At 48.6% G+C, this 19,406-nt stretch overlaps 1 protein-coding gene across 1 annotated transcript in view; it reads right to left on the bottom strand.

Moving 5' to 3' along the window:
- Positions 1-19,406, bottom strand: part of FBXL13 (F-box and leucine rich repeat protein 13) — a 1,406,730-nt gene that overhangs the window by 243,589 nt on the left and 1,143,735 nt on the right. The window contains exon 18 of the mRNA XM_086967348.1: positions 3,336-3,419. Coding sequence (XP_086823474.1) covers positions 3,336-3,419 — 84 coding nt within the window. The remainder of the gene's footprint in view (positions 1-3,335; positions 3,420-19,406) is intronic.

The raw sequence follows: 19,406 nt of genomic DNA, 5'->3' as shown, positions 1-19,406 counted from the left end.
TCTTGTACACAATTAGGTTAAAAATCACAAACCAATATCACAGTGTTACATAAAAATTTAATCCTTCATACGCATAATAACGAACACTACAATGGTTAAAAAGAGCAATACAAATTATTTGCACTAAATTTATAAAAGGGAGAAAATCACAACGGAGGAGAGACATTCACGAGACACAAACAATTTGTCATTGGAAATTACACATCTGAGACTCTAATGATTGTCACCAACTAAGCCTAGGCCCGTTATTTTCTGGACTCCAGGGTAGTTTTTTTCTCACAATTGTGTATGTATGGCGTCGACGCGTTTCGATGGCTTATTATCGATACTCTGCCATCTTTTTCAAGACTATAAAATTCAGTCTCTCCTATATTCTGGGCACTGGATGGTTGGAGATGTCAGATAAACCTGTTTTGAAAGCTTATACGGCCATAATACCTCCTAAGTTTCAATATGGTTCTGAACAGCTATATGTATGTGGTAAAAGGAGGGGAACGCAGAAGAGGGAAAATGTGTAAAAAACGCATCGTCCTACCCAGGTCCTCTATGCTCCAGGTGATAAGAAAAGAAAAAGGAATGGTATTATGGGAGGTAATGGCATTAATAAGATTCTAGCAACACCAGTGGCATGGGGAGGAGCAAAAAATATCACAATGGTGCAAAAATGAGATACTGCTGAGTGAACTGATGTGGGCAAAGGGGGTCAGGGGAATGGTAGCTATGGCATGCAGGGAATTGAGAGTTAAGTTGTGCTCACATAATTTACAATAGGATATAGGTAAAAGGGAATTTAGGACATTAGGGAAAGAAATATCATGAGACCATGATTGACAGAATTTGGAGGGGGAAAGATCTGTGTGTTTTATGATTAGTTCATGGCAGAATACCCAACAGATATACTACCTAATTGTTGACTTAGAAATGAACAATTAAGGGTACGAATCGGAATTAACCCATGCTGTGCCAATGATGGGATTAAAAGGGCTATGAAGGACTCCGAAGAGAAGTGTACTTGCAACCTAGGCACCAAATGCGATATTTTGCACATATTATTAGACTGTTTAAAAGTCCTCATTGCACAAAAATTGTTTTTACGTCCAATCCTTTTAAACTATGGTATCAAAAACCGTGCACAGGCAGTAGACCTGTTACCCGAAATTCACTATTTGGACATAGCATGTGCATTTGGGAGGTTTATGCTCGAAGCTAAAAAAGTTTTTAAGGGCGTATAGAGTTGGAGCACTTGAATCACTATATTTTATGATGAAATGTATTGAGTTCAGAAAAACCTAATCCTTAAGGAAGCTGGTATTGTTCGGAATTTTATGCCTATTTTACATAGTTTATACCTTTAGCTCGTTTTTATGGAAGATTGATATGTTTTTGTATGAATAAGGACCAATGGTCTAAATAAACATTCTTTTTGACTGATATCACTTGGGTAAATAAATATGCAATAGATGGTGTTGACCAGGGATTAATTTCGAACACAGTTTGTACATCCTAAGTGTCCAATGACATCCCTGAGATACGTTACTAGTGCACTTGGAGAAGCATCCACTCTGGTACAAATTTCTCAAGCAAATTAACATAGAGATACTTAATTTGCAAGAGGGAAATTCCCTTGCCAGAAAGAAATGTCCTCAGTGATCTGTTTGCACTATTAACAAATAAACAGCCAGCCTCCTTTATGGAAAATAAGTAACTGTGAGGTGGCGGCCCCGCGGGCCTCCCAGGACGGCTGTTCTACCCCGCACCTACCTCGGTCTCTTCCACTACCGGGACTACAAAAGCGCACACCATATCCTATGGCAAAGACAGAGCTCGGCAATCCGGCCATAACCCACGAGGCTCCGCCCTTCTCTCTTCCCCAGGGACCAACCAGAACCAAGAGCCCGGAGGAAGTATATCCCTCCGACCCCGGAAGTCCCGCCTTAGCGGCAGAGTCAGCACAGGATAAAAGCGGGATCCGAGCAGAACACCCTGTCGGAGTTTTGTGGCAGGAGATTCGGACTGGAGCTGAAGAAGGAGAGAAGACGTGTGACGGAGACGTGTGGACCGAAGAGTGGTGGAGCCCACAGGAGGTGGCTGAAGAGCGGCCGTAACTCACTTGGAGAGTTACGGCGGACCGGGTGAGTGTCTTAAGCCTTCCTTACCCCTACTCAATAGGAGTCCTAGTAACGCCCTGTAAATACACCCTTCTCTTTAGCATCACGTACCCCACACTGTAGCATATTTGTACAGCACTTGCACTGTTTGAAGTGACCCCGTGTCCCCGTTCCCACACACCCCTTCCCGACACCCTTTCTATAAACCCCCTTGTGTTCCGACCTCCCTACACCCTCCTTTCCTCACGATATCCTTTCTCTTCCCGCCCCCTCACGACCCGGGTGACGGTGTTCGATATAACATCTGATCAAGGATAAGACTAACGGTCCTTTGTTTCTTCTCTTACTGCCCTCCGTGGACCTCCCCTACACCGGAGCTTTCGGAGAATCCCAGACCCAGGACTACACCCAAGACCCGGAGCGGACTGCGAACCCGGAACCCTTCTTACCTTCCTTTTTGTTGTGACATTGATTCTGCCTCCTTGTATAAATAAACCTACAGAATAGCACACTACATACGGCCTCCTCGCCTGCTTTTCCGGCCCGCAGATCGCCCACCCTTACAGTAACCCTTTGCACAGATCTGTTAATAAATCTGAAATACTAGAAATAATCAAGTCGTCCTTGTTCAACATTTTAAAAGTACACTGAAATCACATCAAGCATAATGCAATGCAAAGAAATCTTACTAAATTACCTAATTGTGTGTGTAGTGTGAACTATATAACATGAGCAGGAAGATTAATAGTGTTGTGACAAAGCTGCTTAAACTTTGCAACTAGGATTTTAAAGATTTATTTACGCAAGATCTGTGGTTACAATGAAAAAACACACTTTATAAGACCCAGAAATCATATTTTTCTGATTCCACTTACAGTGTCGTCTTAAGTATTATTGGAGCCCTGGGCAAGACAGATTTTGGGGACTCCTGGTGGGAAAAACTCAGAATTGTATTACCCATTTTCTGCTAATTCAAGTCAACTTGATGCCAAAAGCACTTTCAGAAATGGTGGTAGAACAATAACAGTTGAACTACACTTTGCCAGAGGTCCCAAAATCTGTTTTTCCATTGGGCTTAGAGACAGAGGTAGCAGAGGGAAAGTGAATTTCCCCAAAGAGGTTCTTGGAAGGAGGGAGGCCTGGCTAATTGTCCACTGTGCCCATGCTTTAGAACGCCTCTGTCCACTTACATATGTATTTGAAACATGCACATGTTCACATGCTTACCTGAATCCCAATATCTGTGATCCCCAGACATTCGGATACAATCAGTTCTTTAAGGGTGCTGTTCGCACCCAGTGCTGCCAATCCCTGCAAATAAGAATACATTGGTTACTGGATTATGCTACAAGCATACATAAAATGGAGACAAAAACTGTGAGAAAATGTTAAGTGGGGAAGATGCTATTAAACAGCAGAAACTTTAATCACTTTGAACAAACTCCTGATGCCATTTTTAAAATGTTGCTCTACTTTACATATGTATGAAAGAGAAACATGAATTCATGTTACATAACTGTCCTCTCAATCTTAACAGATATATACGTGCTATAACAAAAGTTTAGGACTCAACCGTCCAATAGTTGACTGCTTCTCATATTTGAAAAAGTTCAAATAATTCCTCTGCCCTCATCTCATGAGATTATATCAAGAGGCTGTAACCACAGGTCCCTTTCCACCTGGCATAGACTTAGCAAATATTGTGGTTATCCAGAAGCCTGGCCTTTCGCCAGACAACTCTCTTCTGATATCCCTCATTAATTTGGAGATTAGGATGTACGCACAAATGTTAGCTACATGTCAGCATCGGGTGATCACTTCTCTGGTTGAACAGGAGCAATCTGATTTCATTGCACATCTCAGCACCTACCACTGCATCTGCAGACTGCACCTTGTGCTAGTACAGGCCTTAACATTACTGGACAATAGTGCTCTAAGTCTCATAGACTTTGAAAAAACTTTTGACGCATTGGTTAGTCTGATAAAAATAGGCTTTGGACTTTGTTTCCTATCTCTGAATAGAATACTGTGAGATCTCCCTCATGGGAGCATAAAACATCCTTGGGTTAATAGATGGTGCTCCACTTCCCCGAAGTAACCAAAGCAGTTGTTTTACCTTGCCTCTACCTATAATCAATAAAATTGGGTTTATAAAACTAACTAAGCATAACCTTTGCCATGGACATAAAACCACTTAAAAAACACAGAAAACTCAAGTTGGGCACTTGCTGAACTCAGATATGCAGAATGAAACCTGGAATGGCTATGGGACAAACCACAGAGACTATCACAAAGTGATAAAGTCAGCCAAAAAGGTTTACTTTACGAAAAGCATACACAGGCATACACCATGCTCCCTTTTAGACAAAGGAAATCTGTCAGATCCAACACGAGTGCTCCAAACAGTGCCTCCTGCAAATGCTCACAGCTTCTCAAGTTCAAGTCCAAAATTGCTAAAATCCAACTAATCCTTCATAAACAACTTGTATGCACAGCATCTTATCCACAAAGCCTTCTTATCCTTTGAACTGATGGAAAATGCAGAGATCTTAAATCACATGTGGTGCATTGCCCAGCGGAATGCCTAAAACAAAGAAAACTATTCCAACTTGCATTTAAGAACTCAACTCGGGACAGGAGACATGACTGATGAACTTCAGGCACAGTACTCAGGCTTCCGATATCTTGGTTGGCGGCGTTCGTTACTCTGCTCACCCAATTACTGGACTCTGAAATCCCTTCCCTTTGCCTACCGTAGTTCGTTCCTTTCCTATGAAATTGCTCTGCGATAACAGAAATACTTGATAAATAAATAAATATGAAATTAAGTAGCCAATTTCCCCAAATTTATTTATATTTTAATGAACTGTAGCACCCAAGCTGTGCTTCAATTTCCCTTCATACCATTTGTTTTCAAGGACTGTGGCTCATGAGAAATAAAATATTCAATACTGTAGTTTGTCACTGGAAGACAACTTATATTACAATTGTTGAGATAAAAATAACCCTTTGGAGCAAAGAAAGACAGTGGAAGTGGCATTTGAATGCAAATGTGGTGCAGATTGTTTCGTAGACTTGATTTCTCATTTAGCTTTTTTTTAATAAGAGCTTATATCTGCATGTTAGTATATCGATGTTGCTATTTCAGTTATACTACCTGGTAAATCAATGAATCACATATGACAAAATAATGGTAGATCAAGGATAATGCCAGAGAATTTGGGCTCATAAATTTGAGGAGCTGAAACTCAGGCATACAGGGGAGAGGCTGGTGACCAAGAAGGCAGTTGCAAAATTCTGACCTCCCCGACGGCCCCCTGCCCCATTTGTTACAATCTGGCACTCACAGACATTGGCTTGAGGTTGAAACAGCCCTATAGGCTCCTCGACCCTCCCGGCCATGAATCTGTCATCCCCAACCCCGCATGACATACTTGGAAGCCGGCAAAAGAGCCCACGCCATGAGACGAGCAGCATGGCAACTGAGACCTGATGGGGTCGGCAGCCAGGTCGAGGCAGCAGGATGGAGGCAAGCTGGCGGGGGCCCTGAGAATCGCCTGCGGATCCCTGGCTGAGGACTGGTGACTGTTTCTGACCCCGACTGCGGAAGTGCGGCCTGGGCAGACTGGGAGAGGTATTCCCTGCGGCTCCAGCTCCTGATCCAGCCGATCCCTGTCAGCTCTAGACATCCTGCAGGTAGGAGCAGGCCACGGGATCCAGCATGAAATCAGTGCCGGAGTAAGAGAGCTGCTAGAGGTTGTGGCAGGTTTGACGAGATGCTGGACCACCTCTACCCTTGGCAAGTACTGTGAGGCACACAAGAGTGCCCAGAAGTTCCACTGGCTCCTCTGAATAGGGTGGAAGTGCCCCCTGGAGGCCCACAGAGGGTTCTGATGTCTTGATGTGGCCGTGAGGCCAGGTGGCCCTGCACATCCAGGGCGAGACAGCAAGTGTGACCTGCATGGCAACCGGTGAGTGAAAGGGTCGGTTGGGCTGGACTGCCCAGTGCTGTCACTGCCTGGGCACACCCTCCACCTTTCCTTGAAACCCCCTCCTGAAGACATTGAACTTTGGTCAGAGTGGGGCAAGGCCGGGTCCCGTGTTGGCCACTGTCCCTTCCCTAACAATGGTGAAGGAGAAGATAGCACCACTGGCCCAGGGGAAAATAGATAAATGTGCCTGCCTGACCACTGAGAAGGAGGGCGAAGAGGATGGTGTACAACAGGCTGGCCTCCTGGTGACTCTGCAGCGCCCTTTCTTCAGGCCATCCCGGAGTCCAGGGAATTCCTGGACAGCAAGATTGGGGAGCTTAGCTAGGGCCTGTCCCTACTGCATTATGACATCCGCGACACAATGGAGCGAGCCTCTGGGATGGAGGGGTGATTATCAGTCATAGAAAACTTGATGAAGAGCCACCAAGAGACTACAGCTGCTCTCCAGTGCAGGGTCAGCCTCCTGAAGAAATAACTTCCACATAGTAGGAGTCCCAGAGGGCAACAAGGGACCTCGGCCCACCACCTTCCTAGCGAACTGGCTCCAGCCGTGGGCCCCCCAAGATGCCCTATCGGCCTGCTTTGTGGTGGAGCAAGTTCACAGGTCCCTGGCGGCCAGACCTCCACGGGGTGCCCCATGAGGCCAATTCATTGTGAAGCTATTGAACTTTGTCGATCGAGATGCCTTTTTTTACAAGTGGCCGAGTCCTTGGAGGCATACAGTATGGAAGCACTACGGTCATGCTTTCCTGGACTCTAAATGTGACCCTAAATGTGCAGCAACAGCGACATACATTCCAATCGGTCAAGGAAAAAAATAGAGCCATGCAAATCAAACGTGCAAATCAAATATATGTTGCTGTTCCCGGCCCGCCTCAAAGTTATCTACAAAGACTGCAACTTGTTCTTTGACACTCCTGCAACCATGTGATCCTAGATTGAGGAACTCCCAGCCCTCTGGCCTGGGGTGTCGGGCCCCCTGTCAGCTCCCAGTGCCAAGGCACCCAACCCCTCCTAGCAGCAGCAGCTGCGATATCCCAGAAAAAACTGACAGCGGCACAGGTCTGCCGATGCTACACCAATCCATCCGAGCACCTGCAATCAACCTCGACTGCTGGCTCCCCGGATTGCAAGGGAGACAACAGACACTGCCAGAATGGCTGAGACTGGACAGGGGTTCTTCCTTTCCCCTTTTCTTCATAGAAACACAAAAACACTCCTAACAGTGTCTGACCTATGGTTCAGCAAATCAATCCCTATCTGCAAATATTAAAAGTCCTGTGCATTCACTTCCGGAGCCTGCCACAGTTGAGCTCCACTGGAATCCAGGGAAAGCAAATTCCTTTGAAGAAGGAAGGTGCACTAGGAATGGAGTCAAGACTGTCTGAATGAGTCTATCAGTTTTCTTTATTGGTGTAAATATTTTAAAATGGCCATCAGCCAACGCATATTGTTCCTATGAAGGAACTTCATCAGGTCTTCCAATATCAGGTGAAGTATTAGACACTTGTTTCGTGTCACTGCGATCACGTGTAGCAACTCGGGAGAATACCCCACAATGAGGGTCAAACGTATCCCATCCAATCTCCTCGATTAGATGTTTCCCAACAAAAGGCAAGTACGCCCGATTCCAAGTTTTAGTTTTCTTCATGTCTACATGTGGAGAGTGTATTTTCCCTCTTACTGGTAATTGGGCTGTGGGCCACTAGCAGCCTACCCCCTACCTACTGTTTATTTTTGTGTGCAGTTGGGCAACAGATGCTTCACAGGGTAAAGTGTAGGGTGGGGGAGGGAAGGAGACAGATTCTCAGCCTGGTATGTTCGATTTGGGTAGTTGGCTTTGATTCCTTCTTGTTTGTTTGACCTAGAAATTCACTCGTTAGTGAGCCCCTCTCCGATCTCTTTTAGGCACCATTGCATCCGCCATACTGGGTAGACCCATAACAACCGCCCGCTGGGGGAACACATTACAATCAGCTGGAACATGAACAGTCTAAATGACATGATTAAATGGGGGAAGGTCTTGGCATACGCTAGGTGGCACCACCCGGAGGTACTCCGGTTCCAAGAAATACAGTAACTAACTGCTCCTTCCTGGGGCAACATGGCTACTCCAGGGTCTACCATTCCGGATACACGAGGTGCTCCAGGGGAGTGGCGATCCTCCTTCAAAAGACATTTCCACTATTGGTGCACAGGGTACAGACCGACTCCCTCTGGAGGTTCGTGGTCATACACGGGATGCTGGAAGGACAACCCTGGACACTGGGCAGAGTTTATGCAGCCCCTATATTGGTAGCGGACATGTTAGAGGCAGTTGCACTCACCTGATAGTGGGCGTGCCTGGATTTATGCAGCTGGAGGGTGATTTCAATGCATTGATGGACCGTGGGTGGGACACAACAACTGGCTCGCTCTACATGCCTTATGGACTAGACTGGTGCACCGGAACTGGTGGGTGTAGAGATGGCAACACCACACTGAACGGCAATACACCTTCTACTCCTCTCCCCATGACGCCTTCTCTCATTTAGATTACTTAGACCATTCCGCAGTGCTATTGGCCTTTGGGAGGTTCCGGAAGGGTGAACATAGCATAAGCAGACTGAATGCGTGGTGGCTCTTGGATGGCGACTTTGCAGAGAACATCCGAGGTTCGATAGTCGACTACTTTGAAATGAACAAAGAGACGTCTCCTCCCACACTACGTTATGGGAGGCATTCAAAGCAGTCCTCCGGGGGGAAAGACTTCACACTCATAGGTGGGCACAAAGAAGCAGAACTAATACAATTGGAAGGTGACATTAAGGAGCTGGAGTGGATGGCTGCCACCACCTCATCGCCCGCAGCGCAGTGCGACCTGCCACAGGCCCACATGACCCTCAGACAAAAACTGCTGGAATCAGCAGCTCCGAGCTGACTCCACTCGCAAGGCCAAGTGTACGAGTCGGGGACAAGTCAGGCAAGCTGCTCCACTGGCTAATGGTGGCCTCATGCACATACAGTCTGGTTACAGAGCTGTGGATCTCTTGGACAAATTCGTCTCCCACTTTCGAGCTCTGTACACCCTAGGGGAACCAGGATCCCCGAAGTTAGATAACCCCATAATTCGAGACTTGTCCATCCGCACGCTGAGTGTGGAGAAGAGCGACAATGACCATGACCTACTGCACATCATGGTGGAAATTCAGCAAGGTATTTCATCCATGCCCTCAGGGAAGACTTGAGGACTGAAGTGTTTTCCACTGGAGCTCTATAAAAAATGTCCTCCTTATTGATCTCTTACCTCCTGGTGCTCTACAAGGATGCCTATGAGAGGAAAGACCCTCCGCGGGACCTTTGCGAAGGCTGCGCGCCTGGCCATGGTGATACGATCAGTCATCCACCCAGACCAAAATAGCTTCATGCCGAGGAAGAGCATGAGGCACTGCCAATGGCAGCTCCATTTGGTGTTGGCTCATCTGAATGAACTTCAGGAAGATGCTGCCCTGCTACTGGTAGGTACAGAACAGTTGTTCAACTTGGAACACTGGCTCTTCCTCCGAGCGGTGCTGGAAAAGATGTAATTTGGACACCATTTCAGGAACTGGGTGTCCCTCCTCTGCTCTGATCTATGGGCTCGGGTAAATGGAGCACTATCACGCAAACACCTTATCGAGCATGGTACAAGGCAGGGATTCCCCCTCTCCACTCTACTTTTGTGCTATAGTGGTAGAGCCTTTGGTGGAACTCATACATATAGATGCCAGACTGGGCGGCTTTACATGGCAGGAGGGAACGGAGCACTGCATCTCCCTATATGCTAATGACATTCTCCTTTTCCTGCAGTGGGCCAGTTAGACGCTCCCACAGCTGATGAAATACTTGCAATTTATGGCGAAGCCTCAGGGCCTGGGAGAAATTGGTCCTGGTCCCCCTGCGGGATATGAAACTTGGGACAAGGTTCCCAGCTGAGAGTAGCTGGAGAAAGCGTCCAGTATTTGGGCATGACTGTGGCCCTCAGTGAACGGAGCTACTGTGACCTCAATATAGCCCCACCAATGGCTAGAAGCAATGGGACATGGAGAGGAGTGGTCGAAGCTGCCCTTCTTGATCACGAGCAGGGGCGCCCTCTTCAAGATGGTGTCCCTTCCTGGTTTTAGTTCATACTACAACATTACCCTTACCCGCTGCAACCTACCTTCTTTGTAGACCTACAGGCCCAAATCTACAGTTTCTAGTGAGGAGGCAAGGCCCCTAGAGTCTCCTTTATGAAGTGCAGATCCTCCCCATTCGAGGCAAGACAGGGATGGGCAGACGTAAAGCTGTAATACTGGGCATCCCAGCTAGTCAATGTCAACGATTGGTTCTGGGCCGATAGAGATGACCTAGCACGTAGGTTGGCACTGGAGCTGCTGTGTCCCTATGGACTACTCTCATTACTATACAGTAGATTTCCCCCTCACTTGCTACTGCCCATCAACCCCATTCCCATTTAATGTTGGTACCTGGCTCTTTTTTTTTTTTTTTAAATTGACCCGGTCCATGGCATAGCCCGGGTCTCCTGGAAGTCCATAAACAATGTGATTCACTGCGGCCAATTGCGAGGCCCATTAGTACCTCTGCAAATCTGGAAGTCCAATTCCGCCATCATACCACAGTAGGGTTAATTTATTGATAGCAATGCGAGCCCTGCCATCCCAGAGGAGCTGCCTCTAGAGAGCTTCTATCTCTTTGAAATATGCGTCCGGCACCGGGTCCATCGAATTTTGTAAAGCATACAGAAATCGGGGCAGCGCCATCATCTTGAAAAGAGTGGCTCTTCCAAGCAAAGAGAGGGGAAGGGTCTTCCAGCGCTCCACATCTTTCCTACACCTACTCAGCGGAGCAGCCAGATTACTGTCATACCGCAGCTTTGGGTCAAGCGTGATGTATATGCCCAAATACTTAAATCCTATCGTCTCAACACGAACAGGACACGACTGTGGGATCGCAGGTGGATCGTCCACCACTACAAACAGTACCGACTTGGCCCAGTTAATGGCCAATCCAGAGTATAGCCAGCACATCCAGGAAGTTCCGTAAGGACTCTCTGGGGCTAGTGAGATACAGCAGCAAGCCCTAAGCATACAGCGAGATCTTACCTTCCCAGTCAGGAGTCCACCGCAAACCCTGAATCGACCTATCCCATCTAATCCAGGCAGCCAACGGCTCCACCGCAAGTGTGAAGAGAAGCGGAGACAATGGGCACCCCTGTCTGGTGCCTCCCCCCATGAGAAGTCGCAAGGCTTGCAATTGTTGACAATCACTCTGGCCAGGGGTTTTGCATATAACAAGCGCACCCAACTGATATATTTGCTTCCAAAGCCCAGCTTTGCCAACACTGCAAATAAATACTGCCACTCCACTCTATCAAAGGCCATTGTGGCGTCTAGGGAGACTAACACCGTCTGTTCATGGATTTTCGAGGCTCCCCCAAGGACTCCATGCAACCTGCGCAAATTTAACGCCGTATTGCGGCGTGGCATAAACCCGGATTGATCCGGGTGAACCAAAGACGTAATCACCTTGACCAGTCTGGTAGCCAAAAGTTTTGCCAATATTTTGGGCTCTGCGTTGAGTAACGATATGGGCCTATAGGAGGAGCACTGTGTCCGGGCTTGCCCGCCTTATGAATAACTACTATGTTGGCCACACGCTGATCATAGAGAAATTCGCCACTCTCCCTACTCTCCATCAACATGGCGCCGATATGAGGGGCTAGTTTATTCGCCTTTAACTTATATAATTCGATAGGTATCCCGTGGGGGCCAGTCGCTTTACCCGATTTTATCTGCCTGATTGCTTGGGCAACTTCGTCATCCGTCAGTGCGGAATCAAGATAGCTCCTGTCCTTCTCTGACAGACGAGGCATGACTATATCCCTAATCATCTCACTATTCTCCACTTCCGTGAAGTCACTGTCGGCCACATAGACTTTTTGATAATACTCAGAGAATTCGTCCGCCACTGCCTGTGGGGCCATGATCATGCACGACTCTGGCCCTTCCAATTCCGGTACCAGCCTGGACGCCCGCTCCCCATACTCGAGCCAAGCAATCAGTTTGCCGGCTTTATCACCATGCTCGTATATGCAGCTCTGAACAGCGTTGTGATGGGTCACTGCTCTATTCCTCACTAATGCTCTATATTCCTCCTCTCAGAGACGCAGCAGATGGAGGTCCGCCGGCGTATGTGCCCTGGCTCCTCTTTTCTTCCATATGCATGACTTCCACCTCTTTCTGAGCTACTTCCGCCTGACCTCTCTTCTTCTTCCCTGACACTAATGATAAGACCTCACCTCTTGCTACAGTCTTGTACGCTTCCCATAGGGTCTGGGCGGAGTCTACCGAGCCCTTATTCTCCATAAAATAACGATCTGACATCCGGAGAACCTCTCTCTTAATGGCAGGGTCTTTTAACTGCCAGGCACTAATGGGAGCCACTCTGCCGACTGTTGGGAGCTCCAGAGTGAGACTCGCCATAACGGGGAGTGGTCAGAAATTCCCCTCCCGAGATAGCGCACCTCATGGATCATAGGCACCATCGCCGCCGGAAGCAGCACATAGTCCAGTCTAGACAGACTGCCGTGGGCCGCTGAGACATGGGAGTAGTGCGAAGATGTCGGATTACGTACTCGCCAACTGTCCACCAACTCCAGAGCGTCCAGAAAGTCAAACAACCATGTCTGCGTCTGCCTAAGCCCACAGGGTGGGCTACGATCCATCTCACCATCCAACACGGAATTAAAATCACCACCCAACACTAGATCTCCAAGAGGTAATGAGAGGAAGACGGTGCTCAAATCCTGGTAGGTCTCAGTCTGGAGGCCGGGCGGCACATAGACAAAAGAGTGACCGTCCGGCCCCAACCCGCCCCGAAACACCTGCGTATCTGCCCCTCTGATCAGTCCAGGTGGCTCGCACTGACAATGGGAAGGAATTCTTGATCAGGATCCCGACACCCCTGGAGCCAGTTGTGAATCCGGCATGTACCACTAACTTATACCCTCCCTTATGAAGGCCTAAGCATCTGTTGCCAACCAAGTGTGTCTCTTGCAATAGTATCACGTCTGGGGAATGTCGCCTAATGAGCTGACTGACCATCCCTCTCTTGAACTTGTCACTCAGGCCGTTTACGTTCCAACTCAGCACTTTCATCCTTGACTCACTGCTATTCTGTGTCACCGTGCTCATGCAAAACGCACATCGCTACATTTTCATCACCTGAGACTAAAAAAAAATAACAAACAAAATCTCCATAACGCAACAAAAATAAACCACAATCAACGATGACACATACAACAACACACCTCCCCCCTACCCCCCTCCCCGCACCACTGCTCACGGCGTTCGCCAATCCCCAACTCGCAGTGTGCCTGTCGCCCCATATTCTAACTAATCAACTATCTAAATATAGATCTAAGGAGGAGTACAGAGCCCCCTTTTCCTATCCCGCCCCCAGGCCATTAACACCGGTATCAAGTCTCTATCTAGGAAAGCTTGCGTGTAAAAATGTCTCGTATACGCACCCCCCCTCCCGGGGGGCCGGGTCTCACACCATAGTCTTCAGTAGTACTCATCATTCCTGTTCCTGTGTGCCTCCTCCATCCTCGTCGCTGCGTCTCTGAGGCTCCACTTGTTTAGGAAGGCCGTCAACCCAGTCTGAAGCGATTTCGGGATTATCGAAAAACCAGACTTTTCCCTGAGCCTCGACTCGCAACTTAGCAGGGATCATCATGTCATACTTATATCCCTTGTCTCTGACCCGCTGCTTGACTCCAAGGAAGCTTTGTCGCTGTTTGTGAACCCTCTGGGTGAAGTCTGGAAAGAAATTGAGGGTTGAGTTTTCGTGCTTTAGAGGGCCCTCTGACCTAGAGGCTTGCAGGATAGCGGCCCTATCTCTAAAGTTGAGGACCCTCGCAATCATTGGTCGAGGGGGGCCCCTGGACACGGCCTTCCACCCGGTATCCTGTGCGCCCCTTCTATAGTAAAGAAGTTTCCCAGCCCCTTGGGTTTCAGAGGTTTAAGTATGATATCTTCTACAAACAGGTCAGGGGCCTGACCCTCAGCCTTCTCAGGGACACCTGTGATAGGTACATTGTTTCTCCGGGCCCTCCCTTCAAACTCATCCAGCTGGCAGCCCACCATTTCACTTGAGGCCTTAAGGTTCCGAACCTCCTGCTGCAACTGCGCCATGTCGTCCATCAGACTCGCCGTTTTGATATCTAACGACTTCACTTTCTCACTCGTTTTGGTGAGGTCGGCCCGGATCAGATTGACCTCTATGGTCACTGTGTCCAATTTATGGTCTAGCGACTCCATCTTCTGTCCGAGCGATGTTTTGACTCCGTCTATAGCTGCCATCACGTCGTGTAGTGTGAGCTCAGACCCGGGAGTGGAGGCCTCTGCACTCCCATCCTGCGTTCGACCAGACCCCGTGGGTGAGCCCCTGGGCTGCGTATAGCGATCCAATTTGTTGGTTTGAATATAACGGGCCCCCCTAGTCTTGGTGTGTTGCTTCTCCACTTCAGGCTTGGTCGCCATCGTGATACTGGGAGCAGGTCTGGCCCCTCGGTCCCCCAAACTTGCTACTGCGGCAGCAGATGGTGAAGCAGACTGCCGGCAGCACTCACAACCTCCGTCAAGACCGATCGCTGACATCCACCGCCAGCATCGCAGCTAGAAGACTGGAGGACCAGCCAAATCAATGTCCGAGTTTTCGCCCATCCACTGGTTCTCCGACACCCCATCCGCACGGCAGTCAGCTCTCAAAGTAGATCGCCGCATCCGCCTCTCCCATTGCAATCGCCAGCGGTACACAGTTGTGCGGGCTCACCGGGACGGTGCCTCAATCCGCCCCAATCTCACTGCGCAACACCAAATCGTCTCACTCTGCAGCAGCATAGACTGGACAAAGACGATGGTCACACCCCCCAGGTCAACTCTTGAGTCGCGGGCATCCTCTCGGTGGGTAAGTCAATTCCGACCATCTCTCATATAGCTGGATATATCCAGCTATAAGCTGGATACTTCCAACATCCAACATCGCCAACATCGCCCTTCTCCTTCATGAATCTCTGCCATCCCAGCTTCCATCAGCGTTGTGGGGACTGAAAATCTCTCCTTAGCCCTGGCTGCTATACGTTTTAGGGCAAACCTGTTGCACCAGTCCTGGCTCAATCCATCAAGATCCCACTGAGTGGCAGGGTCCAGCCGCTCCGCCGGCCGCTCTGATGCGCCACCACCGCATCAGTCCAACAAATAAAGCATGGGGGGGTTTATCTGCTCGCCAGTTAGGTCATTACGGCCGCGCCAACAATCAGAAGTGCCCGGGTCCCACGCCCAACCCGCCAGTCCAAGGGTCCCACACCATGGCTGGCCGTCTGTTTCCCCTCTCACTGCAGGGTGCGCCAATTCACATTGCCGCCGCTGGTGAGAGCGGCAGCCGCAACACTGCCAGGATTCTCCCCTCCTCCCGCCGGCTGCCGGTAAGCGGGGTGGGGGAGGGGAGAGGGAAGCCACATCTCGATTTGCGGTTGAAATGGGGCCGGACCGGCGATCCCCGGCCGCCGTTCCCGCTGTTGATCCACTGCGGCCGGGGTCGGCTCTAACCTGAGACCCAGGCTTCCTCTCGACATAGGCCCCGAACTTGCCGGCACTGTAGCGCGGCGATGCTGCGGCGGATTCGGCCGAGGAGCGCTGCGATCAACGCCACTTCCCCTACGCCAAAGAATTCCGGTTTACCGGTTCAGGATTATGTGCAGGATATCCCCGGTGGCGGCGGGGGTCTCGGGAGCTCCGAGCTCATGCAGCCATCTTGGACGCGCGTGAAGCTCCTCCCCCGGTACCTGGCTCTTAAACACACAAAATGGTTTTGTACTTTCACTGGGGTGACCCCCTACACACTCTGTGATAAGACCTGGCTCTCTAAATTGGCGAGACTGGCCGTCTTTGTCACCTGTATCAGCATTTCCACACTGTATGGGTGGGTGGCCAGGAGCTTGCAGCGGAGTTCCGCCCTCACTCATCCCAGTTTTACAAATATCGCCAGCTACGCCATGCCCTTGACAAACATAAGGCACAACTAGCTGCCCTACTCGAATTCAATCCCCTCGCCTGCAAGCTGGTTACTGATGCACTGGGTAGGAGCAGTATCTCGCACCTAAACAAGACTCTGGTAGCTAGCACGCCAGACCCTTTGCTTTCGCTTATGGTCAGATGTGAGGAAGATGTGGGCACTGTAACGATGACGAATGGACAAAGGTGAAGATGGCCCAGCGCAAGCTAGCCACCTCCATGTGCTGGTTTCTGATCCAAGTAAAAACATGTCTTCTGTTTTATTCATCCCCAAAAGGGTCTAGCGCTTGGGCCATGCCCCCAGGTCAGAGTGCCTGCCCTGCCATCACTCCCTGGGCTCTCTACAACATCTGTTATAGGCATGTCCGGTGGTAAGGGGCTACTGGCCGGGAATCAATGACAGGACTGGTTGGGTACTCTCCACAGGCTAGAGCTGAATCCCAAGAATCCCAAGATTATGTTGCTAGAGATCTTGGACGATCTGGACGAAACCCGCTCCACATGCACCTTCCTAGTCACAGCATACCTAATAGCCAAGCGATATCTGGCACAACTTTGGACGGACGTATCTGCTCCACTGCTGCATGAGTGAGGAAAAGGGTATGACTACTGTGCAGCATTACAGAAACTGGTTTACCGGGCATATGGTGCCCCCCACAAGTACGAGAGCATAAGGTTACTCCGGAAGAACAGTGTCGGTATTCCTGACTAACCACTCCCCGGGAATACTTGGAAGGCTGTCCACCCTCTGGGCCACAACAGACCACATATCCCCTCTTCTTTTCCCTCTTTTCCCTGTACTCAGCAGTGAGAGGTGTCAAACGCAACTGTAGTATTGACTTGAGGTCCTCCACCTGGCACAATGCAAATGTTAATTGGCCATTATATGTTTCATACTCACAGCCCAGTATGTTGTTCCATGGTTACTGGCGCTGAATTGTTGGTCTTTCGTTTATGTGGAAAAAATAATCAATAAAATGTGTTATTAAAAAAAGAAATTCAAGCACACATTGCCACAATCCACCTAGTATTCAAATAATCCAGTGTTCTGCAATTCAATGTTATCTGTTTGTACTAATTCCACCTAAATCCATTGGTAGGGCTGCACAGATATAGGAATAGAGACCAAAATATCTAAATGGAGGCAAATCAGATTACAACAGGACACTTCAAAACAAAACCTTGAACACCCAGTAGCTGACGGAAACATATTGTTTGCACTAAAGATCATCAAGAGGAAAATTGCACTGCGTCGATTTTCCATTGCCAAGTCTTGTTGGCTCTGTACTCCAGACATCTTCGGGCTACAAAAAGCTCCAGTCTCCAGCATCTCTTCCCTCCAAGGTCAGTGTCCTCACTGCATCCTCTGCACCGTGGGCCTTCATTCTTGGTGAGCTGCTCAAGATCCTCTTGGGACTCCTGGCCCTTTGTCCTGTGAGTCCTCTTGAGGGTCTTCTACTGCTTATGTGGGCTCCCCTGCTTGCTCGGGCGTGCTCCGACTCTCCTGTTGTTGGTGAGTCCCTTGGACCTTGCTGGTCCTAACATTGCTCTTTCTTCGTTCTCCACACCAGTTGATGCTACCAAGGCTTGTTGGTGCTGCCGCCGGACACCAAATACCTAGTTACCGAAATCCAATGTGCGACAGCTCGTGCACGGCTCCTGGTCGTCCTCAGCGTTGTCTGGTCCTCACAGCTGCAGCAACAAGGTCACCATGACTCTTCAGAACCATCGGTGGCCATTATGTCTTTGTACCTCCTGGTCAGGTCCGAGTGGCATAGACTCTGTCGCCTCTGCTTGAAAGGTTCTTCACTTCCAGAATCCACTCTTGGATTCCCTTAGACTTCTTCTTGAACTTCTCCAGAGGCATTTTCTTCTAAGTCTTCCATTGTTTCTACTGAGGTTTCCGACGTATCTTCACCTGATGCACCTGGCTTCCCTGGTGTAGGTTACCTAGTTACCGGGGCATCCATGGTGGGGTGGCTCTCCAACCTTCCATCCTCCAAGAGAATTTTCAGGGTCCTCTGGGAAGGGTCCACTTTCTGCAAAACTGCAACTTCTCCATTGACTTCCATTGGTCACATGGCTGTTTCCACTCTGCATACAGCCTTCATGGTGTTCCTGGGTACTTCCTAACTTGAGTGGACTAGCCACTCACCTCTGCGCACTATTGCTCTGAGTGAGCTATTCACAACAATTTAAACTTCTCAGTTATATTTTTCACAGATTTAAACTGTATAATGTTAAACATAAAACTTATGTTCTGCTTATCAAACAAAATGTATTCTTGATTTTGATTATAGTCATCAAAAGACACTTCAGTACATATTTCAATTAGTTTCATACAATGTATAGACAGTTTTCCATTTCATAATAATGTAACATGCTGAAGAACCAAAGTGTAGCCAGCTGAGGAAGCCCGATGCATTTCGAGTCTCAAGGGACTCTTCCTCAGGTGCCTGAAACTAAATGTATACATAACATAAATGAATTTACAAAATTCCGATAGTAGCAGGCAATACAAAAATGTACTTTTGGTTAAAATAAAGGTCTAACAAAAGCGTGCAGTCTCCACCACCTCACCTCACACAGTGAGAAACAAAAATAAACGTACTCTCCAAACGAGAACATGTATGCTCCACCTACAAACAATACCAACACTGTCACAACTAAAGTTCTCCTGGTTAATGCAGACATATTGATACTTAAACCAGACCGCGTCTTACCTCGGTCTTTTAGTTCGATTCCAGCTGTGTATCACTCTATAAATCTGGGTCTTCAAAATGACGAAACTTTCCTCCCTGAAGAACGGAACACACTCAGTTAACTACTCATTCTCCTCAAACCCCAGGCTTTTACCCTACCCTTGTCAACCGCGTTACCTTATGGACGCCAAATCCGTGGTCAATATCGCTCCACCAGGCTCCCATACTATTCGGCATAAAACTCTCAGGAACATTCCTCACTGTTTTTAAACAGCCTCCATAACGCGCAAGGTGCGATTACTTCCGTAACAAAAATAGAAAACGGACTCCACTAGTATCATGCGATCCATGCCGCCATCTTAGCCAGGGATAGAACCTGACTCTAAAACCAATGATCTCAACAACTCTCGAGTGATCGGAACCCAAAGCGCTGCAATCCACGTCCTTACTACAGTGTATACAAAAGTTCCACGAGCGAACAAACGGTGACTAAACACAACAAATAAT

This window comes from Lissotriton vulgaris, chromosome 1_1 (genome assembly GCF_964263255.1).
Source record: "Lissotriton vulgaris chromosome 1_1, aLisVul1.2, whole genome shotgun sequence".
Taxonomy (NCBI): Eukaryota; Metazoa; Chordata; class Amphibia; order Caudata; family Salamandridae; genus Lissotriton; species Lissotriton vulgaris.
This window is presented reverse-complemented; position numbering and strand designations above follow the sequence as displayed.